General features: G+C 33.6%; 1 protein-coding gene across 2 annotated transcripts in view; it reads left to right on the forward strand.

Moving 5' to 3' along the window:
• Positions 1 to 27,740, forward strand: part of LRRC7 (leucine rich repeat containing 7) — a 389,615-nt gene that overhangs the window by 255,665 nt on the left and 106,210 nt on the right. For both annotated transcript variants that reach the window (XM_054574559.1, XM_054574567.1), the window contains exons 9-14: positions 5,248 to 5,392; positions 10,160 to 10,232; positions 21,361 to 21,490; positions 22,521 to 22,636; positions 23,887 to 23,956; positions 26,258 to 26,357. In XM_054574559.1, the coding sequence (XP_054430534.1) occupies positions 5,248 to 5,392; positions 10,160 to 10,232; positions 21,361 to 21,490; positions 22,521 to 22,636; positions 23,887 to 23,956; positions 26,258 to 26,357 (634 nt within the window). The remainder of the gene's footprint in view (positions 1 to 5,247; positions 5,393 to 10,159; positions 10,233 to 21,360; positions 21,491 to 22,520; positions 22,637 to 23,886; positions 23,957 to 26,257; positions 26,358 to 27,740) is intronic.

A 27,740-nucleotide genomic window follows, 5' to 3' on the forward strand; every position in this document is an offset into this window, starting at 1 on the left:
CATTAACACATGCATTCACATAAGTGCGCGTGCGCGCACGCACACACACACACACACACACACACACACACACACACACACAGCAGCCAGAAGACTCCCAGTGGTAATAGCCAATTCCAAACTTCTTGCATTATACTGAGTAGCCAAGACAGCTGAATTTGTAATACTTCTTCCTCTGCTGAGATTTAGGTGTGTGTTCCTGAAACTAGTTTTATTCCTCTCTTGAACTGACATTAAAATTTTCTTTAAATGATTACAAAAGCAACAGAAGTTAGAAGCTTATTCTCATTTGAACAAGTGTTGAGGCCACATAAAGAAGAAAAGCTGGCAAAGGATTAGGAAAAAAATACTTCCTTTTCTTAACAAAAGAATAGATTTCTACTTTTATTACAGACACAAACCAGAAAAGCATGCATATTTTCTATTTATTGATTTATTCAAAAACCATTTACAAATACACCTGTATGAACCAGAAACTATGCTACTATCAGGGCTACAAAGATAATATATTCAATGATCTTGAATATATTTGTTTGAGGAGCTCACATATAACAGGAGAGAGATCTGGATTCCACTACACATAGTGGAGCCTGATTTGTGCCATATTGAAGGTATGTACAAATCCTGGGGCAACACAGGTAAGACCCCCATTAACTCCCTGTGCAAGATTGGGGACTCAGAATGTACGCCTGGTCAGAAAAGTTAGTACCTGATTTTTCAATATATTTATTTGTTCAAAACCATACAGCATTTATCACAGGCTAGGCATTTTTACAAAGGTGTTTTACAAATATTGACTCATTGAATCCTCATAATAACTATGAAATTGGGTTTTTACCATCCCCATGTTATAGACAAGAAAACCATGACATAAAGAGTAACTAAGTGGCCCAAGGTCACACAGCCACTAAATGGTGGAATGGTAATTCAATCCAACTCCAGAGGCTGTTGTTCACTATTATGCTCACTAAGATGCTCCAAAGTGTTGTCACTTTAGAATTAGTAGACAGCACAAATGAAAATTAGGTTTATCTTACTTTTCACAATCATCATCTTCCCCAAATCCAATCTTGCAAATCACTCAGAACTCAAATTCCTTAGTAACATTATTTTTGAAATGGCAAGGTGTTATGAAATCTGTAAAATGAGTATTGCTGCCTAATTTTTCTGTTTCAATAGTAGATTTTTCTTGTCTACTGAGAACTTTAAGCACATTTCTTAGTTTAGTGAGTAGACTTGAATTTCACATTTTGCTATACTCCTCATGGGAATATGCCACAACTCCCTGTCATAAACAAGCATGGCTTTCTGGATGTCAGTGCTCCTAAATAGTTGTTATACGACTAGCTAGAAACACATGACTTTGAAAGACTGATATTGAATGTGGTCTTCAGCCTGTGTCTATGAGTTTCACAGAATGATTAATCTTAAGTACTTAGTGTCATAAGACAGGAATAAAAGCAGATTTATTTTATTATCAGTTCATGTATCATTATATGTTAAGTTAATCTACTTTTTAAAAAATCTTGGAAGACTGAGCTATCACTTTTCCACTTTATTTTTCATAAATCAGAGAAGCAAATAGATAAGAATCAAACATTAGTCTTCTACAGGACTGTGTCTTGTGACCATCATTCTAAGTTCAATCAATCAAAATATCACTGAACAATGTATTGAATCCACATTAATTTTTAAAGAAACTTGAATATCTTCTTTTGCTTGTGATGGCATCTGTTCTTCTCATTTGCCCTCCACTGTTCAGGTATAGAGCCTCTAGGTCCAAAGGGATGTTGGAGGGACATTCGATATCCTCAAGGACTCTGAGTTATTGGGACTCAAAGACCTTTATCTCTGTAGGACACTATTGCCTTTATAAGGTTTTTGAGAGTGAGTGTTTAGAAAAACTAAAAATAAACACCAAAGAGTTATTTTGTTTCCCAAAAAAAAGATGTTTAGAAACTTCAGACCAAAATATTGAATTGTACTGGAGATAGCAATGAAGGAAGCTTCAAAGAAGAAATTTCCTCATGATAAAGGAACAAGAAAAGAGATACACACACACATAAACACATATATCATTTTTTTCTTGCTCACCAGAAGAGAAGAATGAGATAAGGCAACATAATAGTTCCTTGGAGTGGAAAGCTATAAGAAAAGTGACAGTATTTTCCCAAGTGACATATGGCTATGCATGGAGAGAAACTCAGCCCTCTGCCCTGAATCACCCAAAGTACTCAGTTCCTGGTCTGGCAACTATTAACTTCCTCCAAGACTTGGGACACACTGTCTGCCCGTATGGGGAGCAGAAGGAGCAGGGCTAAAGCTATGTGCCAGGTTCATCAGGGAGTTAGAGGGCAGAACTACCAGTATATTCAGTAGGCTTTGTAACGTGTGATCCAATAAAAGTAAGCTTCAGTTTTAGCTCTACTCCTTCTTAATGGGGCAACCTTGGAATGTTGCTTGTAGTAGATGCTGTCATGCATCAGCCTCCTGTGATGAGGAACTTACTCTACTCCCCTAACTTCTGGGAAACTGCCTGTAGCTCTCCATCCTCTTCAGGAATTGCCTCAGCTGGAGACAACTCCCTCCCCTGTGAGACACCCCTATTCTCGGAGACCTCCATCCAATGGCCAATCCATGCAGGTGTATAAAAGCCTGGCCCTTTCACCCCCCACTGAGGACAACTCTAAGGCAATCCAAACTTCAGTGCTCCTTAATCAGCTGAAAACTTCCTCAAGACTTGATCACAGACCAATTTCTTCATCTGCCCAATGCTACTTCCTTCCTTACCTCTTTCTTTCCACTGGTATTGATCCTAAAAACTCTCTCTCCTAAACATCCTTTTGTCTCTGCTTCGCCAGAACCCACCAGGTGACGATACTTAACCTCTAAGCTTTGATGTGTGTGAAAGCACAGATTCCGATTCAGTGTCCGGAGTGGGTCTAAGTGTCTACATTACTGACAAGCTCCCACACGGTGCTAGTGCTGCTGGTCTGCAAAAAACACATTTTGAGGAGTAGAATATAGAGTATTAAATCAAATAATAAATATAAAGTACTTAGCACAGTGCCACCTGTGTGCTTGTATGTGTAGTAAATTTATTTTGTTTATTATTTATTTGGTTAGTCATACCTTATCAAATAAGTAGAGACAATATAGTAAAGTATACACAAATAGAGGCCAGACAAACAGATGAACCACTGAACACTACTATGTGTGGGATGTTTCTTTGCAAGATATGCCCTTAAAGAAAAGGAAAATTAAGACTTTCATCTTGTTCTAAGTCCTACACTCCATTGTCTCAACTAAGTGATTCCTGTTCTCTCCTTGCCCAAGGGATGACCTCATTCCTCTCCCGTCCTCAGCAATCAGTTACTAATTCAGTCATTCCACACCTAAGTGTTTCTTGAGGCCATCCCTTCTTCATCCTCACTACTGCTGCATTCATTCAGGTCCCTCTCATCTCCTCAGCTCAACTTGCTTCCAACTCTTCCTTACAGATCACCTAACTCCAGTCACAAATCTTCTCCTTACAATTCCCTGAGGTTATTATTTCAAAGCACAAATCCGGTGATGTCATTTTCCATCTGAAAAGCCTTGAACAGCTTTCCTTGCCTATTATATAGAGTTCCTATCTCCCACGTAACATGTAAGGCCTTTTAACAGCTGGCTTCCTACAGTCCTAACCTCATCACTATATTCTGCCACTTTGAATCTCCTACCCACCGCCCCGCACCGCACCCCAAGCATGGTGCGCTTGTTCACACTTCTCTAGGAATGTGCGTGCTGTTCTCTCATCCAGGTGCAGGTTCTCCTTTTCTTGACAAGCAGCATCTTCCAGGCAGTTTGCAGCCCTGTGCTTCTATGGCATCCCCTGCATGCTTGTTTTTGTTGCACATATTGTAAGGTATTATAATTATTTGCTTATTTGACAGTTTCCTTCACTACTGTGAGCTGCTTCAAGAGAAAGATTGTCTGTATCATGACACATCTCTCCCCAATACTTAGCTGACTTGCTCAGGAATGTTCTGCAGTACATAACAAAAGCCCTGGCACACAGTAGATTCTGAAAAAGAACTGTTGAATGAATGAAATACTGAATCTGCTCAGTGCAGGGTAAAGTCCAAATGTAAAACCTGTCTGATGCAATTGAAATCAATATATCAACATAGGTTGCTTTGGTACCAACTTTACATTTATTTATTTATTTATGTATTTATTTAATTCCGTGACAACTTTGAGGTTATTGCTGCATCTTTTTTAACTGCTGTATTGAGATATAATTCACAGACCATAAAATTTACCCATTAAAGTATACAATTCAGTGGTTTGTAGAACACTCACATAGCTGTGCAGTCATCACCAAAATCTAATTTTAGACTATTTCCATTACATCTAAAAGAAACCCAGAAACCATTAGCATCACTTCCACGCCCCCTACCCCCCAACTTCTAGCAATCCTAATCTACTCTGTAGATTTGCCTATCCTGGTCATGTCACATAAATGGAATCATACAGTAGGTGGTCCTTTGTGACTGGTATTTTTCACTGCATATGTTTTCAAGGTTTATACATTTTTGTAGCATGCACCAGTACTTTATTTTTTACTGATAAATAATATTCCAACATGCAGATACCTCACATTTTATCCATTCATCAATTAATGGACACTGGCATTACGTCCACTTTTTGGCTATTGTGAAAAGTATTGCTTTGAGCCCTAGCTGGTGTGGCTCAGTGGATTGAGAGCCGGCCTTCAAGCCAAAGGGTCACTGGTTTGATTCCCATATAGGCCACATGCCTGGGTTGCAGGCCAGGTCCCCAGCAAGGGGGCACATGAAATGCAACCACACATTGATGTTTCCCCACCTCTCTTTCTCCCTCCTTTGCCCTCTAGAAAAATAAATAAATAAAATATTTTTTTAAAAAGTATTGTTTGAACATTTGCTTGTGTGTTTTATGTAGATATATGTTTAATTCTTGAATATATACTTAGGGATTGCTAGGTCATATGCAAACTCTAGTTTAACATTTTGAAGAACTACCAAACTGTTTTCCAAAGTGGCTGCACCATTTTATGTGCCAACTTACAATGTATGAGAGTTACAGTTTCTCCACACTCTTGCCAGCATTTACAATTGTTGTAGTTTCTTTTAAAATTAATTTAATAATGATGTGGTTTTTACCACTTTAAAATGTCTTTTGAAAGTTTTTCAACTAACCCTGAGTATATGCAATGTCATCAAGTCTATAGGGAAGTTAAAGATGTTGGTGTACCTGGATATGTCAAAAAACAGAATAGAAACGGTTGATATGGACATTTCTGGATGTGAAGCCCTTGAAGACCTCTTACTATCATCCAATATGTTGCAACAGTTGCCGGACACTATAGGTGAGAATATACTTTGTCATAATGTTTGCCAAATATTCCACTTTCTTTCTTGGCAGTATAGTTTGTTTTAGATGTGGGTAATATACTATTAGCTTGATATTAATAAATTAGCAAGTTCATTATTCAAGATGATAAAACAGTATTTTACCAATATCTTGAAATTAAATAGTGACTCTAGTTGTCAAATTTAAGAAGGCTATCCTATTAAAACTTAAGAAGGCTATCCTATTAAAATGATCCTATTAAAAGGTGAGGATCAGGTAGAGGTAATCATAAACTGATATATTTAATTTTTGTATATCTCCTAAGTTGTAAAATGTTATTGTAAGGAGTACATATCTTAGCTTTAGAGTAATTTGGTAGCCATACATGTCCCTTTTTATTACTATAAAATTACAGTAGCTTCACACAATGTTGCTATATTCTATTTTAATATTATAATGTTGCTATGATCTACAAGTAACATAAAAATGTACAATAATATAAAATATCTCATAGTTCTATATTTTAAAAAAACACATTGTCTTTTACATGCTGAGATTCATGAGGGCAGATAGTTTGTCTTTTAGTATATATTAAACACTCAATCCATTTTCTTTATAAATTTTATATGAATAAAATAGTAAAAGAATCTAATTTAAATAATGACTAAACCTTTTTGTATAGCTATCTTGCTACTATTTATGAATGTACTCATCACGTAGGGTAATCATCAAATTACTTAACTTTAGAATAGTTTTTTAACACTGAATTAAATGTGTCATATGTTCTGGAATTTATTAATAGTTCTGAAAATTAAGTCATGACCTAGGAAGCCTAATTGAAGGGAAGCTAGAAGACAAGTCAGTATCCCAAATTGTTCTTCAATATTCTATTACTTCCATTTTCAGGCTAATAGAGAGCATGATATTAACAAATCAGGCTCACTTTTCTTTGTAAATTTGATGATTTTGTTTGATTTAAATAATCACATATTTTATAACAATATTTCTCTAATTTCTTCTTTCATAAGACTGATCTGAGAACTTTATTAAACACTTCAACACTTCTACACTTTCAACAGCTCTTTGTTTGAAAATTCCAGTTCAGTAAGTTTGTGACAGGCCCTCAAATCTGTTTATTAAATGTCCTAGATTAAACTTATGATCAAGTAAGTTTAAGAAATGCTGTTTTGTGCAAGAGAAGGTAAGAAAGTATAATGGTGAAAAGAGCATCCTGTGGTCAAGGTGACAAAAAGATCATTCCTACTCAAACACCACTCCATACCTCTGCAAGGGCATAGTGAGAACAGAAAAACAACCACGGTCATTACTGCCTCATCAATACCAAGAAGTATACCTAGTATATGGTTAAGTGCCCCTTAAATATTTAGCAAATAAAATGAGTTAGCCATACTTAAGAATGAACACTTACCTCAACCTGAGACAGAATAAAAACATACCAGTGGCCCCAGGCCTGATGGACTCCAGACTGCAAACAACGGTGGCAGCCTTAAGCGCCTTTCCTTCTGTGAAGAGGAACAAAAGAAAACCTTAAGCATAACAAGGGAACTCGAATCTACAGAAGATTGAGGAGAAGACCCCTTTTCTGTGAAGAGAGGGTGCAAAAACCTATAACCAATATGAGGAGCTAGGACGGACGGCAAGATTCACTGGTGAACGCTGTAGCAAGTCACAGGCTGGTGTGGACTAAATTTGCAAAATCTAGTGGGATTGGAACACCACATTGCTAATATAGGCCCTGGTTCTGAACTCCAGAAAGGTGAGGATCAGGTAGAGGTAATCATAAAACTGCCAGACAGGCAGGGGTGAGCAAAGATAATGAGAATGCATTCGCCCTCTCAAATGGCATGTAAACAAACAAAAAAATTAGAGCTAATATTGTTATGGCAACCAAATGTTCAAGCAAGTAGGAATATTTACTCAAAGGAAACTAAAGTTATCAAGCAATGTAAAAAATGATTTTAAGTAGGTGCAGTTCTTCAAATAGATTAAAGGAAGAATAACAATTGTAAAAAATAATTTATAAGACAGAAAACAGGAGCTATGAGTAAAAACAGGAGTTATTTAAAAAATAACCAATTAGAAACCCTGGAAATAAAAATGTCACATAGTGAAACAAAATGATGTAATTATTTGTTTAAAATATCTTCCTTTAGTAAAGTAGGCTAGGATATTAGCCTGCTGGTTTGAGAAAAGCAACTTTGTAGTCAAGTTACCTGAGTTCAGGTTCTTGCTTCTCTACCTCACTTGCTATGTCATCTTAGACAAGTTCATTTTGAGGATTAAATGAATTAATCTGTGTAAAACTGTGTGGAATGGTACCTGAAACATAATAAGTACTCAGTCAATATTAGCGATTATAATAATTATTATAATCTTAAATTTTATGAATAAACTGCTTTCAAAATTCGATTACATATGTGTGCATTTCATGTAAATAGTAGCTCATTTAATGTTATATTAACATTTAATGTATTTGCTGGTAATTGTATATCTATAGCTAAAATCGTAGTAAAAAGCCTCCTTTTTCTTTCTCTTCAGTACTTCCTAATTGGGAGTATAAGGGAAAAAAGTTGGGACTTGGAGAATGGTGCAAGCAGAAGGAAGGAATGTGAAATACTTTTGATTCCTTGGCAGGCGGTGGGGGGCGTTGTGTGGACAAAGACAGGACACACAGGTGTGATATAGAAATGCACTGAAGGAAATATCTACCAGAGGAAAATAACGAGTAACAATGTCAGTGAGGCCACTGACCTCATTCCAGTCCCAGGTCATTCCAGTTCTTACAGAAACTCCAGGATCTGTCCATAGAATGCCCCTTGGATGGAATATGCAAGTGTTAAAATAGCCACATCACAAAAGAGTGATTCCTTTACACCCACAGACGCAGAGCTGGGCAGGGAGACTAACTTGCTTCAGCTTTCAAAGATGTAGAAACTTCTGTCAATTGTCAGAGCCACTACCCTCTTCTTCAGAAAAATCTATTAACATCAACCTTTTGGCTGTAGTCCCTAACTTGCATCATGATTTTCTCACTACTAGAGCCTACCTGGGGACTGTCATTCTCTTAGAAGAATGCTTTGAGACCCGCTGGCTTCAGCATGCTGTTTGCTCAGCTCTCTGTACCCAGCCCAAAACTTCCTGTGACCCAGTCAAGTGATACTGAGACTGTCAGCCCTCCTCTAACTCCACTGGCGGGCAGGGGCAGTAGTTTGATCAGAATTACCAAATTCTACCAAATTTGCCTGTAATTCCTAGTCCCCTGTTTCTTTTTCACAGCTGATGAACAAGCTCAGGAGTTCTTTTATACTTCCAACGTTGGTATTTAACATACAAGCCAGAGAAGCTAAGGTGACTCAGTTACTCTTTGAACATAGATGAATATATGGCAGTGGGTGTTCACCCTTCAAAGATAAATGACCTCTTTTTCAGGGGCTGCTGTTTTCAGCAGTGTGCCCTGGGGTCACAAGCTGATGTATTTAAGCTTTAAATATTGCAGGTATTTTCTCACAGCAGTGTGACACTGGTAACATTTCTCTCCCTCAGAGCTGGGATTGTGTGTGCTTCTGAAGAATATGTAACTGAGCACACTGAAATTTAAAGCGCAACAACAGCTTTATTTCAGAACCTTTGTGACTTAATTCTGTGCCTGTAAGGAATCCTTAAAATATGTGAGGTGGGTGGGCATCATCTGTAGCAGTGCTTCTCAAAGCAGGTTCACAAAGCAGTACATGTAAAATATACTGTGCAGGCATGCTGAAGAATGCCACAGTAGCTTTACATAGTCACATTGCTGCATTAGTACATTAAAAACTCCTAGAAAAACTTCACTAAAAATCTGTTTAATTTTGTTTAATTTGGCATTTCTCAAACACAATGGCCACGAAACCTACTACATCCACTGGAACAAGCTTTTTGCAAAACAAATAGTCTATGACATATATATGCATATTTCCAATGTAAAACAAAAATTAGCCAACTATTAATGCTTTGCCCTTGACTTTTGGCTATTTAAGCCATATTGATATTATAGATTATGCTATGGCAGGTTAAAGGAAGCTGTTCTTCAATTACTCTGTGCCTAATGTTCATTAAAACCCTGGGAGTACAGCAAGAGGTAAGGATATGGAGGGCATAAATCAGATGGTAGAGCTAAGAAGTTGGACCTTCAATTCCTGGCAAGTTCTGCATTGTATATTAAAAATTTTAAGTTTTTATGCTTACTGCTGATCCAAGTCAAGGATTTATGGTAACAAAAAGAATATGATGTCATATGTTATAATAGTCCAAGTCCATAATTATAACCCCTGTATTGTAATTCCTCAGTACCCATTTGTTAATTATTAGGCTTAATTCAAATTTGTTTTCAATTTGTATCACAACAGGAATGTTAGTTACTAGTGCTTAGGAGTTAATTAAATATTAAATCACAGCTGGCTTGAAAAATTTCATCCGGTCCATTTGCTGCATAATTGAAAACGGAAATGTGGTAGTATTGCTGTTAGCTCAGGTTTCTATGGAGCCCTACGTTTTGTTTACTTGTCTGCATTGATGTACTTGAACTCACATTCACATAAGTAAATTTTTTAGCAACTGGAAAGTCAAAACTAGACTACACACAAATATTATTTTGTAGGTTTATATAAGCAGCGTACAGCCAATCAGCATAACAAATATTTATCAAAAGTGATTCTTTTATTTATTTAATAGTGCATTTCCCATCAGAAACCTGTTCCTGTGCATTAATAAAACTTCTCTGTTTCAGGGCTGTTGAAAAAACTAACTACTCTGAAAGTAGATGATAATCAACTTACAGTGCTACCCAATACCATTGGAAAGTAAGTGCCAAAGTTCCATACCAGTCAGCCTCTCTAGAGCAAGAAATAAAAGGATTTGTTGAGTTTGATTTCAACACATTTTCCACTGGTGATACTAATGGTCTTATTCATATGTAAACTTATTTTAGACCATATTTTATTTAGTTATATATTTGTATATTCTCAATTTAGTTTTATACCTTAATATCCTGTTGATACCCAACTTACAAAATCACGAAAAATATTTGACCATGACTCTTTCATAAGCAAAGTGACTATCTAGGCCTTCAATTACACTCTTGCCTATAATTTTCTGCTTTATTAATTTGATATTTTGACTGAGTAGTAGCTCTAAAGTCACCTCACTATGTCTTACAAAATAAAATCAGTTGAACCTGCATTATGTATACATTACCAATACATTATTAGTAATAATTGATATTTATAGAAGTCTAATGTATTTTTAGAAGTTAAAGAAATAACAATCTGTTTTAGCTTTCATTTTTAAAAGCTTCAGGATGGAAGGTCATTATTGCTTTTTAAGGATAAAATATATTTTATTTATTTGAGAGCAATTTATATCTAATTTTATGTTGACTTTAACATTTGGTTCTCAAGTCAGTGTTTCACTGAAATGTTTCTATTTACAACTTATATAAAGTGAGAAATCAATAAGGTGTCTTCATTCTGAAATTGTGTAAGACCATTATACAGAGATTCTGCTGTACATCTAAGTGTAAAGAATTATATAAATCTGAATTTAACAGATTTCAGTATATTTAAGATACAGGGCTTTTATTTAAAAACAGATTTATTTGGTATAATTGACATGCAATAAACTTCACATATTTAAAGTCTATATAATTCAGTAAGTTTTGACATAGATACAAAGCCATGAAATCATTGTCATAATCACAATGGTGAAAATATCCTTTAATCTCAAAGATTTTCTGGTGCCTTTTCCTCTCCCTGCTCCTTCACCCCAAGTTGGCAAGTAACCACTGATATGAAAAACTTCACTTTCCAGGAGTGCAATCATTGGACCAAATTCAAATTCTAATGTCCAGATTTTGGAGAGTAGTAAGAGTCTTAATAATGTTTTAAATATTTTAATGTCCTCACCATACTATATATTTCATTCTACAGTTACTTCCATTTTCTTTAATATGAAGTAGAGGCAAATTAACTTTTCTTTAGAGATACACAAAAGTAATTATCTTTGTCAGCCTGATTCTTTTTAAAAACTTTTCTTATCTAATTATATTCTGAGGCACTAATCTTTCTTTTTTAGATCAATACTGAATTTCTTATATAAATTACATAAACTAATAACTCTAGCTCTGTGAAGACAAATTAAAGAGGTTTGATAATCTAAAATCAAAGAAAATATACTTCTTGAGTACACAGGCAAATTGTATGCTAGGTTATTTGCATACTTAGCTTTCTTTTCACTTTAATTTTTAAAAACTGATAACTTTTTACTTAAAAATGTTTAAAAGATAACTGGGCCTAATCAATTCAAAGGTTGATTACTGGTTTAGAGGGATAAAGGTTAATAATCTTATCATAACATCTCAATTTTTAAAAATTTTCAGTACCATTCTCATCCTCTGACTATTATTTCATGGAAAATAAAAGGGAAGTGTTAGAGGAAAGGACTAATTACAAAAGTAGAACTTTTTTTATAAGGCAGTAGGAAGTATATGGGAAATCTCTGTCTCTTCCGCTTAGTTGTTCTGTGAACCTAAAACAGTTCTAAAAAATAAAGTCTATTTAAAAAGAAGAAAAAGAACTGGCAAACTATGATTATTTAGACTTGGGTATTTGGCATCCATATTGCCAAAAATGAACAAAGTAAGCTTAACAGTTTGAAAAAACAACTGTCAGTTTTTGTTGCCAACAATAAAATTAGAGCTATTAAGCAAAAGTTAGAATTTGGGAAAATTCTATCTGCAGCTCTGAGCTTGACAGCTTCCTAATACTTAAAGGCTTTCTAATAAGACTGATGTGATATTAATGAATGTGATTTGTTAATATTATATTATAAAATGTATCAACATTTGGAAAATCTGTCTAACACAGCAGAGCAACATTTTCCAAACAACCAATGCATGAGTTAAAATATTAGACATGAGTAAAAGATCCATTCAAAGTTCAAAATAGACCAGTTTTTTAATGTATAGACCAAAGATTTTAATGTATTGGTATATAAAGTAAGAAAAGTTCATTAGTATATTTTCAGATTGAACATTGCAATTATCCCCTAAGAAACTGCCACTTGTTGAGTGTTGGCATAACAACAAAAAATAATCACAATATTTTTAAAAGGCTTTTAAGTTTATGTCCCTTTTGTAACTACATGTCTGTGTGAAGCTCATTTTGTTTTTGACATAATTCAGTCAAAACTACGCATCCCAGCAGATTGAATACATAAGCAGGTAAGAGAATCCAGTTGCTTTCTATTGAGCCAAATATTGAAGAGATTTGCAAACATAGAAGTAATGTCACTGTTCTCACTTAATGTTTTTGTTTCAGAAAACAAAGTTACTTTGTATAAAAACATGTTGCTTATATTAACATGTCATTTTTTTATTGTTATTTAGGAACAAAAAATAAATAATTATTTTTAAAATTACCATTTTAATTTATAATGTGGTAGGTACGAATAGATATAAAACATGTAAACAAAGTTCTTAAATGTTACCAGTAACTTTTAAAAATATAAAGCTGTCCTAAAACCAAAAAATCTGAAGATTTCTGTTCTATATTACAACAGATTAGATAATAAAATTAAAACAACTATTATCTAATTTATGTTCTCACTTAAAGAGAGCACCTGTACACAAATGTTTTGTATTTACATATATGGCAAAAAATAGACTAAACTTCTAAAATTTTATCATACACCTTAAAAAGCAATATGCATAAAGTAAAAATTATTATTATTATTATTATTATTATTATAGCTTTATTTTCCTTAGAAAATTCAGAATTGATGGATCAGAGGTTTAGTTCAAGGGCTAGAGTTAAAATTTTATTATAATTCTATTAAATGGCAACCCATATCACTTACAGAAAGTGTTTTGTAAATAGTCAAATAGTCTATATTTTCTTATGCACCACTCTGCCTAAAACTCTGAGCACTGCAATCCTAAAAATGTTAACAACCATCTGTAGTGACCAAAAGTACTCTCATTCTGCACATAGACTGTTTCAATGTATTATACTTGTCTCCAGTAATTTTTTTAAACTTTATTTATTTATTATTAGGGATAGTATAAGGGGAAAAAAAGAGAGGCAGAGAAACATCAATGTGTGAGAGAAACATCGATGGGTTGCCTCTCAACCCTCAACCTAAGCATGTGCCCTGAATGGGAATTGAACGAATGACCCTTCGGTTCACAGGCCAGCACTCAATCCACTGAGCCACACTAATTTCCACACTTTGGTAATTTTTAATAGTCTGAGTATTAAGAACTACTGGAAGAATTCATTTTTCAACATTTTTCAAAATTTAAATAGATTCCATGACTTTTGTGCCAATGACATAAAATTTTTTATATTTGTTGTTGAATCTTAATTTTTGCCTAGGCATACCAACTGCTCTAACAATTGAATGTGCAATGGAAATAATAATAAACAACTTTTTGTGTGTGTTCACATTGCACAAGATGCCATGCTTGATGTTTTGCCTGTCTTCTTACATAGTTTAAGGCCCAATACTATTCCTTGTGTATTCGTTATCTCCCCATCAAAAAATACAGAAACTTAGGCTAAGAGAAGTGACTGGGTTTCAAAGCTATGCTTTCAATTGAACTATATATGATGTGTCTCTTAATATATGTGATAGCTAAGTAACATATTTTGTAATATTTGGTATTCTATGGGACCCAATGCTCTAGAAAAAAAGGATGTTTCTTTAGAAGAGAAACTGCACCTGAACCTTCTCTCTCTTAGCTTCATTGTCTTGAACGAAAGCCATGGAACTTCAAAACTCTGAATAGATATTTTAAAAAGTCATTTCCTCATAGAGGTCAAACAGAAAGACAACTGGACTGGGAATGAAAAAATCTGAGTTAATGCAAAACTGAGTAAATCCCTTCTCCCCTCTGGGGCTCCACCCCTGAGAGGAGTGCGAGGAGCACTGGCCGGAGGGGAAACAGCGCTGGGACGAGTCCTGGCTAAAGCCCCTGCTGTGTGAACTGGGATGAATCACTTAAACTCCTCATTTATACTTCCACCTAAACATAAAATGTTCTAATTCTTTAATCCAGATGTTCAATCTATATTATGTCAATATCCTAGATGGAAAATGCCAGTAGCCTACTTACTAGACTGCTGTAATAACAAGAAAATAAATAAACTTTATTGTAGGTACCTGAGTGCTAAAAACTGTGTTTCTCTCTCTTCCCTAAGAATGGAAGAATACACAAGAAACTGAAAATGTGCATGGCTTTGGAAAAAAAGAATTTTGGCACTAAGGAATAGAGTAAATAAGGAGAATCCTTTTATTGTATACACTCTGCACTTTTTAAATTTTAGTCCATGTAGTATTATTTTAGTCAAAAAAAATCAAAATAAAACACACACAACCAAATCCTTCATTGGAAAAAAACCCAAATTACTTTGCACTAAAAGTCAAGTTTTTCCACAGTCTCATATGCGCTCCCCTGGTCAGCAGCAGCAGCTTCAACTGGTAATTTGTTAGAAAGGCAAATCCTTAGTGAAAACCCAGATCCTCTGAATCAGAAACTCTGGGTATTGAGCCAGCACACTAAAGTTAGAGAACCACTATCTAGACTCGGCTTACTTTTATAGTTGTCAGCTAAGTATTTCCTCAAATCCTATTCCATTGTGTCTACATTAGAATTGCCTGAAATGCTAGTTTAAAATGAAGCTACTATAGAGAAGTTAACCACTGTAGTTGGTTGTTTTGGCTCTGAAGCCAGGCCTTCTGAATTCAAAACCTGGCTCTTTGATGTGCTATTGGTTAACATAGAGCCTTTGATCCCTCCTCAGTAAAATGGAAACCATAATAATACCTCAGGAGAATGAGAATTAAATTTGTTATTTATTTTCATCTGTGTGAGGATACTAATATAACATGAATGAAACATCCAGTTCTTAAAAATAAAAATATTTTATACTTATTTGCAATTATGATAATAATATATTCTCTTTGTCTGCTCAGGCTGCCATAGCAAAAGGCTAAGAAATCTTCCAGTACCCTAACCTGGAGAATATGGAATCTTTTTTTAAAAGGTCTTTTGCAATGAGTGAAACTATTTTCTACTCATAGGTTATAGATCTGTTCACTAAATACTTTTAAACAATATTTTGCATTGGGGTGTACTTTTCTCCTATAATAAAAAATTCTACAGATTTTCTTTTTAAAAATCTAACTTTCCAAACAATCCAAAGACAAGCAAAGGTTAATAACAATTACTTTGGAAAGAAGGAAAAATTAGGTTAAATATAAAGTATAATATCTATACAGTGATGATAAATCTGCTCATTATCAGTCAGATATTTCCCAGATAAAATCTCTAAATGATTGATTATTCCTAACAAATATTATTTCCAGCACAATTTGACTGAATTTGGCTTAGACTGTAAAATTTAGTACAACGACTGGGTGATTTTTATTTAGTAAACACTATAAAAGAAAATGAGTCTAAATTTTGTTCATTTCTATCCACTGTTTAGAAGCGACCTGAGTAACTTATCTAATGTGAATGAGAAAATTAAGGATGGAATCTAAAACTTGATCTCTAGCCTAAATTAAACATAATTGATTTTATAATCACTGAAAATAAAGATAATGGCAAAGTTACTTAATGTTTTTAATGTGCCCATTCTAAGTATTTTACATATATTAACTCCTTTGCATGTATTTAGTCCTTACAAAACATAGTTAAGTAGTGATATCACCCCCTTGTGCCCAGTGAGGAAACTGAGGTACAGAGTAATTAGGTAACTTGATGAGGACATTGCCACTAGCGATTGCTAGAATCCAGACTTCATCCCCGCTGGCTGGCTGCAGTTTGGTGTGTTAACCCCTAGGTTTTTTAAGCAGGCGCTTTTAAGCAGTAGCCTGCATCTCCCAAACGAGTTTTATATCTCTCTCTTTACTTATATGCCTTTCAACTAAATCTCTGCTAATACAATTATAGTTTTTCATTGTCATATGAAATATGTCTAGCTTCATGTCTTACTAATAAATGCTAGTAATTTTACCTTTTGTCTTACAGGAAGGTTTTACTTACATGAAATCACCCATTTTAAAAAGAAGATATCACAGTATAACCTCTACCTGTTTCAGAAACAGATTCTTCAAAAACAAATTTTAGGGTCTTTCTACCTCATAACAGATCATTTTAATGGAGTGCCATATCTATATATAGCAGATATTTAGTCCTCATGAAACTACATACTAGGCATTACCAACCAATTTTATAGAAGAAAAACAGATTGATCGTTAAGTTCACTCTTTTATTAAGCAGCCACACTAAAATTGGAACCCAAGCCTGTCTGAATATTTCCCACTAAATTACATTACTTCTGTTAAGAGTTAAAAGTGAACTAAGAAATTGAAGCCCAAAGCCATTTATTTTTATGTTTATTAAAATCTACATTAATAAGAGATATAATGGTTTCTAATGTACATAAATGATGCTAAAGGGAAATTATAGATTATCTGTGTAATATATTCACATTTTCTCTTCCCTATTAGCGAGGTAATTGAGGGTTAATGAGACAGTAAGATCTTCCCAACCAAGACTAATTCATGGAGACTAAATTAAAGTGGAGAAAAATGTAGAGAATATTTTTAGAAAATTAAATCAATATTATTGTTTAATTTCAAACATTACCACCTCCATTTCTCTCTTGTACCAATATGTGAAGTAAGGCAAAGCCTTACTGAATGTGTACACAACTCTTGTAATATTTATATGGATTTTAGCTGTTATTGACATGTCGTATGTGTGTGTGTGTTTAAATATTACTCTTAAAATATTTGGAAGGGCTTTATTTAAAGCCTTGTGACTCAGTGTGTGATCCCAGGACCAGCAGCATCCACATCACCTAGAACAACAATTTCTAACCAGTGTGCTAGAAGAATTTTTAAAACATGATACCTGACTATTCAGTGAGGGCCACTGACCTCTTTTCCTTTAGATTGTCAAATAGGGAAATGACAGCAGCCAACACAACAATAGCAGTCTGGCATGAATGAATCAAAACTATACCTACTTTTTTTGTCAGATGGGCAAAAAATATATTTTTGGGTGTACCACAGAATTGTAGCAATTAGTTATGTGTACCATGAGATGAAAATGACCTATATTCTAGTTACAAATGCTGGATCTGGGCACCACCCCAAACAACTGAATATGAATCGGCATTTTAGAAAGTTCTCCTGGTGATTCATATGTATACTAAAGTTTGAGAAGGATTGCTTTAAAGTACTTTACACTTCCTTGGCACCTTTTTTCTCACTTTGAATGGTTCAATTATAGACTACAGAATAGAGCTGCAAAGAAAAAAAGAGGTAATGTTGGTCTTTTATTTTCTGCACAAAATATGATGAATATATTTTTATTTATTGAGATATAATTGACATAAAGCATATTAGTTTCAAGTGTAAAAATAATGACTTGATATTTTTATGTATTGCAAAATTATCACTATAATAAGTCTAGTTAACACCCATCACCATAAATAGTTACAATTTTTTTCTGGTGATTACAACCTTCAGATATACAATTCAGTAGTTATTATGTTATACATTACATCCACAAGACTTAATGATTTTATACGTGGAAGTTTGTACCTTCAGACTATCTTCACCCATTTTGCCCACCCCCTAGCCTCCATCTGTGGCGGCCGTGAGTCTGTTCTCTGTATCTATTCGCTCCAGTTTGTTTGTTTTTAGATACCACATATAAGTGAGATTATGGTATTGTCTTTCCCTGTCTGAGTTTTTTCACTTATTTGGTCTATGCCAGTGATAATCTGAGTAACTGTGATACAACTATATTCGTATAGATCTGGTATCAAAACACTTTATGTGATTTTAAATGAGATAACCACCAGTAAATTCAGTTGGAATGTTAAATTGTAAATTTGAATCTTCTGATTTTCAGAGATCATTGAGGAATGTGTGTTTTGCATCTAATAGCTTTCCTCTGTATCCCAGAGATGTAAAATACTTTCAGACTGTAAGTTTTGAATTCAGTATATCCATGGTACAGTAAAATGTTTTCTTATTAATGCAGGAAGTCCTTGTTTTGCACAGAAGTGGGACACTGAAAACAACCACACTGCAAGCTAAAACTGTGCAGAACAGTCACAACCAATGAGGAAAATCATGATTGTTCTGATTAAGGTCTTTAAAAACCTTTTTCAAAACATTAAACACTTTTACTGTTGGTTATAAATGTATAGGAAAATGGAAAAATAGTAAAAGCAATATTTATTTAGTGTGCTGTCACTGTAAACAGCAGTCACATCAAGGATTACAATGTTTATTTATTTTGTAAAAAAAAAAAAAAAGAAAGAAACCTATCTAGATTAATGTGAACAGGGCTTGCCCTCCTTTCATCATGTGAGTCATAACTCGGAATGGATGTTTTTTCCTATGTGTCAGTGAATTGTCATAGTCCTTTTTAAGCTTGGATCAGCTTTCAAACTTTTATCCTTGTGCTTTCAATGTCACGAAACATCTCTGAGAGCTCCTTTAATGTGAAGTTGATTGCCAGCATCATTTCCTCTGGGACATCATCATTTTCATCACAACCAATTTTCTCATTTATGTCAACAGGTTTGCCTACACTAAGTTCTGCTGGCAGCATATCTCCAGCCTCTCGAATAGTGGCAGGCAAATGTCAGTAGCCAGCTGTTTCTTCCATAACTCCACCTATGTTTGATTCAAATCCTGCAAAGCTATTTGCACAATGTGCTACAGCTCCCTGCTATACTGCTCCCATGATACTTTGCTGTTCCTTCCTGCCATGATGCATAATATTATTTAATGAAACCATAATAACTGAAATCTGTGCCTATCAGAAATACACAAAGTAGGGTCTGCCTTACTGTGACTCAAGACTAACATCAAGACATGTCTTTATGAAGGAAAGAAAAAATAAGATAGCTAAATTATACTTTAATTGTTTAATTCTTTGGCTTGTACCTGGAGCATACATCTAAAATTTTTATTTAAAAAAAAAATCCCTGGTACTTTTATGACCACTTGCAGAGTACATGGCTCCACACCATTGATAGAAACATCTTTTAATCAATTGTACCAAATGAATTAAGTGCATTATGTGTAAGACACTGTGCTCAACCTTTTTTAAGAAACAAATAAAATGTTATAGGTTTCCCAAATACATTGATTTTTGTGTCCAGCAGTGCCCACGCGCGCGCGCGCGCACACACACGCACACAGTCACACAGCCATGCACCCCTTGCCAAAGAGATGATACTCAAAGCTGAATAACGCATTTCACCACATCTGGTTGTAACCTGTTGAAGCTGTCAAGGACCATGAACAGTGAGTTACCTTGATTAGGGTCAGGCTGGACCTGACTGAATTAATTTATTTCTTGACCCATGGATAATGGGGCTTGATTCACTTAACTTTACCCAGACTTGTGAACTCATTTCACCCTCTACATAATGTAAATTTGAAGCCTTAATTAGCATAACCCACAGTTAGCACCCCATTTTGGCACTTAATCCCACCCCCACCCCAGAGGTCTACAGTTTCTTCCCTGGTATGTTCCCTTGCCTGGTAGGTAAGTTAAATCAGCTTTGATTTTTAAGCTGTGGTTTTTGTTTTATTTATTTTTTGATACCCAAGATAATATAACTAGTAATGAACATTGCTTGAGCACATACGCATTCTGACTAACTGAAAACCCGTAGGCTTAATTTCTGTGTAACTAAATGACAGGAGTAAATGGCAGTCAAACCAGATAATTCCAAGATTTAAAAAAGGAAGCCGATTCTACAATCTAGCCCAACTAACGGTAATTCATTCTTCTCATTACAAGGACTAAATCTTCCCCTTTGGGGTTCCTTCCTATTACAGTAATGACAACGATATGAGTGGTAATGACAGTATAATAATATTAACAACAGCATCAATGACAACTTAAATACAGCTGGTGCTTACTCTGTGCCAGGCCCTCTTTCTTTCCCAACTATCTTGAACCAGCCATCCAAATGTCTTGCTCTCTTGTGATAACTTGAACGCGCATTCATACAGTTCCTTTCTGTGGCCCTGGGGTCAGCCTGGCTAAGGGTGGAGCGCTAGTGGTTGTGACAAACCGGAGAACTGAGACCAACGGCAGCAGCCGTTACTCACATTTCCGTTACTTATCATGGAAGGGTTGCCTGGTACTGCCAGATCTTTCTCTTTGTTAAGAGGTACCAAAGGCCTGGATCATTCTGTGGAGTTTACCGCTTTTCAAGGAGCTATGTAAATCAAACAAAACACATCAGCAGGTTGAAATGAGCCCTGTTCGTAGACTCTGCCACAGAGGCAGAGGCAAAGTAATGAAGTGGAGCCAGGCAGCTACATTTAGGTCCCAGCTTCCTTACTGTGTGTGGCCTTGAGCAAGTTACTCTACCTCTTTAAGGTGCCATTTTCTTATCTGTAAAATGGATTTTAAATTAATAGGTATAGGATTGTTATAAGCAAACGATTAATTATTTCTCTCTCTAAAACACTTAGTAAAATACCTAACATTTAATCAGTATTTTGTTTTTACTGTTTGCTCCTTTTATCCTCCCTTTCCTGGACCCACCCACCATGCCTTTCCACCTACTCGTGCCAGTTATACCACATTCATTCCGAGGACATGCATTATGAACATCTGACTATAAATGACACTTGCATTGTATTAAAACAAATATAATCATCTCTCATTGAAAGGGGGAAAAATAAACTACATTTACTTCACCAAATGGAACCACTTATTAAATGGTATTGAATCACTTGGCTAAACTGATAAAATAAATTTATATAAATCATGCAGTCACTAGACAAATACCTCTTTGCTGAAGCTGGATATGTGACTTTTCAAAACTTTTTTGCCATCTAATGTTTCAAAGTGTCTAACTAATGTATTTATTTTTTCAGTTTATCTTTATTAGAAGAATTTGACTGTAGCTGTAATGAACTGGAGTCTCTACCTTCCACTATTGGCTACCTTCATAGCCTTCGAACACTAGCAGTCGATGAGAATTTTCTTCCAGAATTACCCAGAGAAGTGAGGAATGAACTTGTTTCTATTACTTAATATTTAATGATTCTATTTTAGAATTAAATCTTAACAGATGCAAAGGCAGTATAGATTCATGATTTAAGCTTTGAATATATAGGAATTGTCTATGTATATATTTGCAAATCATTCTTTCTGCAATGACAAATAATAAGTTCTTATATTCAACCCAGAAAATGCATTGGGCTTAGACATTGCTTGCAAAGAAAAAAAAATATATGTTGTAAATTAATTAATGCTGAGAAATGTGATTTAAGAATTTAATTTATATAATTTTCTTTTAAGAAGGGTAATAGATATTATTTTTAAATAATTATATTTCCATTCCTGAAGTGACTGATTTTTAATTTAAGTTTTTAAAAGTATCATGTTGCATAACAGTATTATTTTTGCTTCAGTATACACCAAGAAGTTCTTTTAGTTTTTATCTGTAAATAGGATTTTTATTTATAAATGTCAAGAAAAAAGTGTGACATATACTTTCAATTTAACATTTTCTGCAAAACACCTCCATAATAAAGGAACAATAATTCATATATCATTATTCTAGAGCCAAGAATTACAAGTAAAAATTACAAACACCATTGTAATATGAAGTAAAACTAACTTTGCCACAGAAATGTCAATAATACTTAATTTTTGAATATGTTTAATCTATTATAAACATAAGTATATTAGTATTCATTTGTATGGACAAAAACAACATGGCTTATGAAAAACAATATATTAAGTATTGTAATAACAAAAGTATAAAGAAAATTCTTCCTTCCTAATGTGTAAAACAATATGAGATGTACATTGCCTTAATAGCCAAAGAAATATACATAGAATAATGCACACATTTTAAAGAACAAGATTATGAAAAATAAAACAATATGCATTAAGAGAATATTAAAAGTGTAAGGAAATTTGTAAATTAATCAAATTGTTTTATGAATTACAAAAATTAATATAAAAATAGAGTCTACACTGTGATTCTTTACTTTTTTGTTGTTTATGTTGTTGTTGTTACCTATAGATTGGAAGCTGTAAGAATGTAACAGTTATGTCTCTACGCTCCAATAAACTGGAATTTCTTCCTGAAGAGATTGGACAGATGCAGAAACTAAGAGTCTTAAATTTGAGTGACAACAGGTATTTCTGCAACATATCACAATCACATATTGATTATTTACTAAAAGCAAATTATTTTTTTAATGTTTTTGAAAACAAATTCCAGGTAAAGTGTGTGTGAAGTATATGGAATGCAAATATCATGTAACTATGCAAATATCCGCTTAGAAAATGCAGCAGCTAAATTATTTTCTAAAGAGATACTTCAAAATTTTATTTATGTTAAAATCACATATACTAAAACTATATAAAATTTATACACCCAAATTTATAACTCAAAATCGTCCCATATGCAGAAAGCATAGTAGCATGAAGACATGGAAAATAATTGAAATAAAACCTATGACATTTATTAATAAAATGTGTGCATAGATATATATGTATACAGACACATGTATTCTCATGTATACTTTTATTCCTCCAGTAACTTATATGGGCAAATGCTGGTAAAAATACTGCCAGGAAGTTCATCCTAAATAGTCATAAGGTTTGTACATTATGATAGGACAATAAAAAAAAAATTGAAATTGCAATTCATCTTTGTTTTCACCTTTGGTCACTGCAATTTTCCACAAATAGGAAAAGATAAAAAAATATTGACTAAAGGCAACTGCTAGGAAGATAAGTGATTATGGAATAGAATGCTTGAACTCCTTGATTTTAATGTTTCAGTCAGATTAATGATAATATAAACTGAGACATTTTGCAACAAAACTGTGAAGATTAGTTTTTACGGAATCATGAAGAATGTTCAGATTCTGCAAGTTTCACTAAATGTGGGTGTTCTCATTTGTATGTTAGTTTAAGAAAAAAATAATAATAATGTTAATTTCAAAAACCACTCACTTAGTCACTAGTAGTATTCCCATGTAAGAGAATAAAACTTTTTTTTAAAAAAGGTATGGGATTTTATTTTTATCAGGATTAAAAGGAAGCTTCATAGCTTGGTGCAACAAGAGTGAATCATGTCAAACCAATCTTGCTTCCTGTTTTGGCTGGGTTTCTAGACAGGAAAATAAGGGAAATGTATTGAGCATCATACCTGATTTTCAGCAAGACATTTTTCAAATTTTTCTAATTATAGTCTTGTGAGTAAGATTAGAAATAGGTCATGGAGCTATCACAGGAAGATGGAGTCCCATGGGATTCAATTACAGTCCCCAGTGGAACTGAGCTCCATTATATTCACCTGGGGGGAGTGTTTTCATGATGAGCTAAAGAAGTCTCTCCATCTTTTCCCATACTATTTTAGAATTTTCTTGTTTTTGCAGGTTGAAGAATTTACCATTCTCATTTACCAAACTTAAGGAGCTTGCAGCTTTGTGGCTTTCTGACAATCAGGTAACAACTTTTATTACCTGACTTATTTTGTTTATTAAAATGAACTATAATTGAAACTTTGAATTATTAACTTTTTCAACCATAGATACCTCTGATGATCACTATATAATATAAGTTCTTTATGCCCTGGAGGAGAGATTTTTGTAAAAGTAGCAATTTAAATATGTAATTCATTGCCTCAGACAAAACAGAGCTACGATTCCCAATCTCTTTAAATACTTCAATTTAGCATTTACTTCATCTCAGAGATATAATATACAAAATGATCATTTTTATGAATTTTTAGCTCTAGGTGGTATATATATGTCCCTAGAGGACATACTTTAATTTTACCTCTGAAGGTAAAGAATAAAAAGTTATCACCACAATCCCCACAAGAGGGAATTATTACCCTTCATGTTCCTTTTTTCTCATACTTTGGATTATAATTAACTTAATTCTAAAACTTTATTCAAGAAATTTGCAAGTATCTTTTGTAACGATTTATGTGTGTTTTCTTTAAAAATGTTTTGATATTATTTCTTTTCTGATGAAATTTGTTTATAATGAATCAGTAACTGAGTATTAATAAATAATTTTAGTAACTGGAAAGTAACAAGAAACAGTTGAAGACAACCCTTTGCCACCAGAAGAATTGGTGATAGACAATTTTTATAATTGTTTGTTAGTCTTCTTTTACCCTTTGCTTATAATCCTAAAATTTTTAAACACCTACCCCAAAATATAAAGAGCCAAATGTAAACAAATCATGTTGAATTTAGTTTTTCATCATTATTTCCTTAGCATAAAATCAACATTGTTTAAATTTCTAGGTATTGGGTTGGTATTTAATTATAAAAAATTTAAATAAACCTCTGCAAATAAGTATAAGAATAATGCTTATGTTTCTACAGTTATTACAGCACTGGCTTCTATCTACTGAGTAAAAAATTAGATTGTCATTCAAATTCAAATTTTATCAATGCACAGTAGATTTTACAAGGCATCAGTATATCATTATAAATAGAGCATTTCTGGAATTAATGTGAATTATGCTAATGGAACAGTCTATTTAGTCTTGCCTTGTGAAAAAAAACCCTAATATCATGATTTATTATTCTTGTGGAAGAATAAACAGAACAGTGACTAAATCATTTAACTTTTATTTAGAACAGTGATTTAATGTGCTTCTGACTCAGTTTTATGAGGCAAATTGGTATCCCAAATCCCTTTGTGTTTCATTCCTATTAATAAATGTCATGAATAAGCCAATTTTTAAAACATGACATAAAATTATCATTTCAAATATACTTCTATATATGTAGTATATAATATCAGAGTTCTAAAAACCCTTTTGCAATAGCATTTTTGAAATCAAATTAATTGAGAATGAAATATTACTATCCATGGGTAAGTGTATTGAGACATTTCAGATACAAGTATAGTTGCTTATCTGTATGTGGACCCTGTCTTTGATTACAAAAATAGACTTTAAATATAAATGGTTGTTCTTTAACCTAATTAAATTCACAGATGATCTTTTTTTTACCTTTCATTGAATATTTAATTGTTGTTCTATTAAAGTTGTCCCATTTTTCCCCTGTTTGCTCTCCACTGCCCCGCACAGCCCGGCTCCCGCAGTCAATCCCCACCCTGTTGTCTGTGTGCATGAGTCACTCATACATGTTCCTTGATTAGCCCCTTCCCTTTCTTTCCATGCTTATCTCCCTCCCCTCTCCCCTGTGGTCACTGTTAGTCTGTTCCTTGTTTCCATGCCTGTGGAAAGTATCGAGAGTTTGTTCATTTGTTTGTTTTGTTCATTAGGTTCCTTTTATAAGTGAGATCATATTGTATTTGTTTTTTGCCACCTGGCTTATTTCACTTTTTGCATAGCATAAGTTTGACAGCAAATTGAATTGGTTATTTTTTAGCAACAGCTTGTGAAAATGAATGGGCATATAGAGCCATACCAAAATCTTAGTTAGTTAAAATAATTTAACACATTTTTAAAGGTCTCTTCAGGATAAAAACTGATGTTGCTCAGTGATGATGAATAATTTTGTAAAAGTGTATACTAGAGAAAAAGAAAATTTCATTATGAAGACCTTACAATTTGGAAATATTCTACAGCAATAGTCTTATTTCATGTTGTATTTCCTAATTTCATTACTTTTTCCTTGCTTTTCTTTTAATTTTTCATTCATTTTGGTGAGTCCACTATTGAATATTATCATACATAAAACAAATATTCTTCATATTTTCTAGCTTACTGATCTAATCTATGGTTTGTTTTTTGTTTTGTTTCTGTTTTTTTGCTTCCAGTCCAAAGCCCTTATCCCTTTACAGACTGAAGCCCATCCAGAAACAAAGCAAAGAGTATTGACAAACTACATGTTTCCCCAGCAACCTCGTGGTGATGAAGGTAGAACGCTCTCCTATACTTATATAATTATGGACAAAAGAGACTCATTTTATTCTGATCTCTGGCACATGTGCAAGGTTATATAGATAATTAGATGACATACATAAATCATTTAGAGGTTACCTGTAAGTATGAATCTTATCTTCACACTACAATATCTTAAGTAAGATTCCAAAAACATAACTGTTCCTCTTTATGTTAATAACATTGACTTTTAGGATCAACTTCTCCTGACGGATTACAAGACACAGGACTAGTTAACCAAAGGTGGTCCTCAGCTAATTGAAATGAGCTAAAAAGAGTTAGGTCTTAAGGAAGGTTCAAAGTGTTCACTAATTTCATGAATGAAATTTAAACATTTAGCGTAGTGATCGCAGGCCTCAAATTATTTCATGTTAAGAATCAACCATAAAAAGATGTCTTATAAATAATAACACATAACTCTTTTTTTCAAGCAGAGTTTCCCCTAAACAACAGCAACTATGATAAGAATACTTTTTGAAAAAACTAAAGTTTTTCCAATAATTAAATCTTCTATCTTATGATGACATTATTCATAAAGTGTTTAAAGGAGGTTGTCCTTTACTATTTGAAACTCAGCAGAAGCTTTCATGCACATTTTCTAGTCTTACAGTCACAGTCGCAGTAATTCTTAGAAGGCCTACTTTAATCCACCCATGAATTAAATTTACCCAACCCACTGAATGAGACCAACTTTTAAAGGAAATTATTTGCATGTATTTTTATTTTCAGGGATAACTATAATAAATATCTTTGATTTACAAATGTAAATGAATCATTTTGGGATAGTTTAAAAGATTTTTATTCAAATTTGACTTACAGAACTAAGAAAAGGGAAGAGTTGTTTTTATACACATTCTTCAGACTTCAATAAAATTGATATTTTGAATTTATGAAAGAAAAGTCACTGTGTATACATATGGTACAAGAAAAGTCTCATGTAAAGATTGTGTTATTCATCTACCTTTAATTATACTTATGTTTTAATATCCCTAGATTATCAAAATATTCCTTTTCAAAAGGTATAGGAAAAATGAAAGTGCTTTATATTTGTTGTTTATTTCTGAGATCCAGTTTCATAGATTAAATCTCTAATTTGTTCCAGGGAGTGAAGTAGATCTAGTTAGGTAAAGTGGTGCTAAGGAATTAGCCTTGTTTTGGTTTGGTTTGCTTTAGAAAGAAGAGTTGGTATTAAAAAAATTTCTTGGCCTTTAATCAACTCTCCCTCTGGTCTTTCAAGCAGAAGTGTATTAAATGAATTTTTGGAATCCCTTGCAACAAAAAAGGAAATATTATCATTAGCCAACATTTTGATACAAAGATTTGTAAGCCATTTATTTTCACTGTTAATTTGAGACATAT

The sequence above is a fragment of the Pteronotus mesoamericanus genome, unplaced genomic scaffold (assembly GCF_021234165.1).
Source record: "Pteronotus mesoamericanus isolate MK-2021 breed Mesoamerican mustached bat unplaced genomic scaffold, CSHL_Meso_final contig_105, whole genome shotgun sequence".
In the NCBI taxonomy this organism is placed as follows: domain Eukaryota; kingdom Metazoa; phylum Chordata; class Mammalia; order Chiroptera; family Mormoopidae; genus Pteronotus; species Pteronotus mesoamericanus.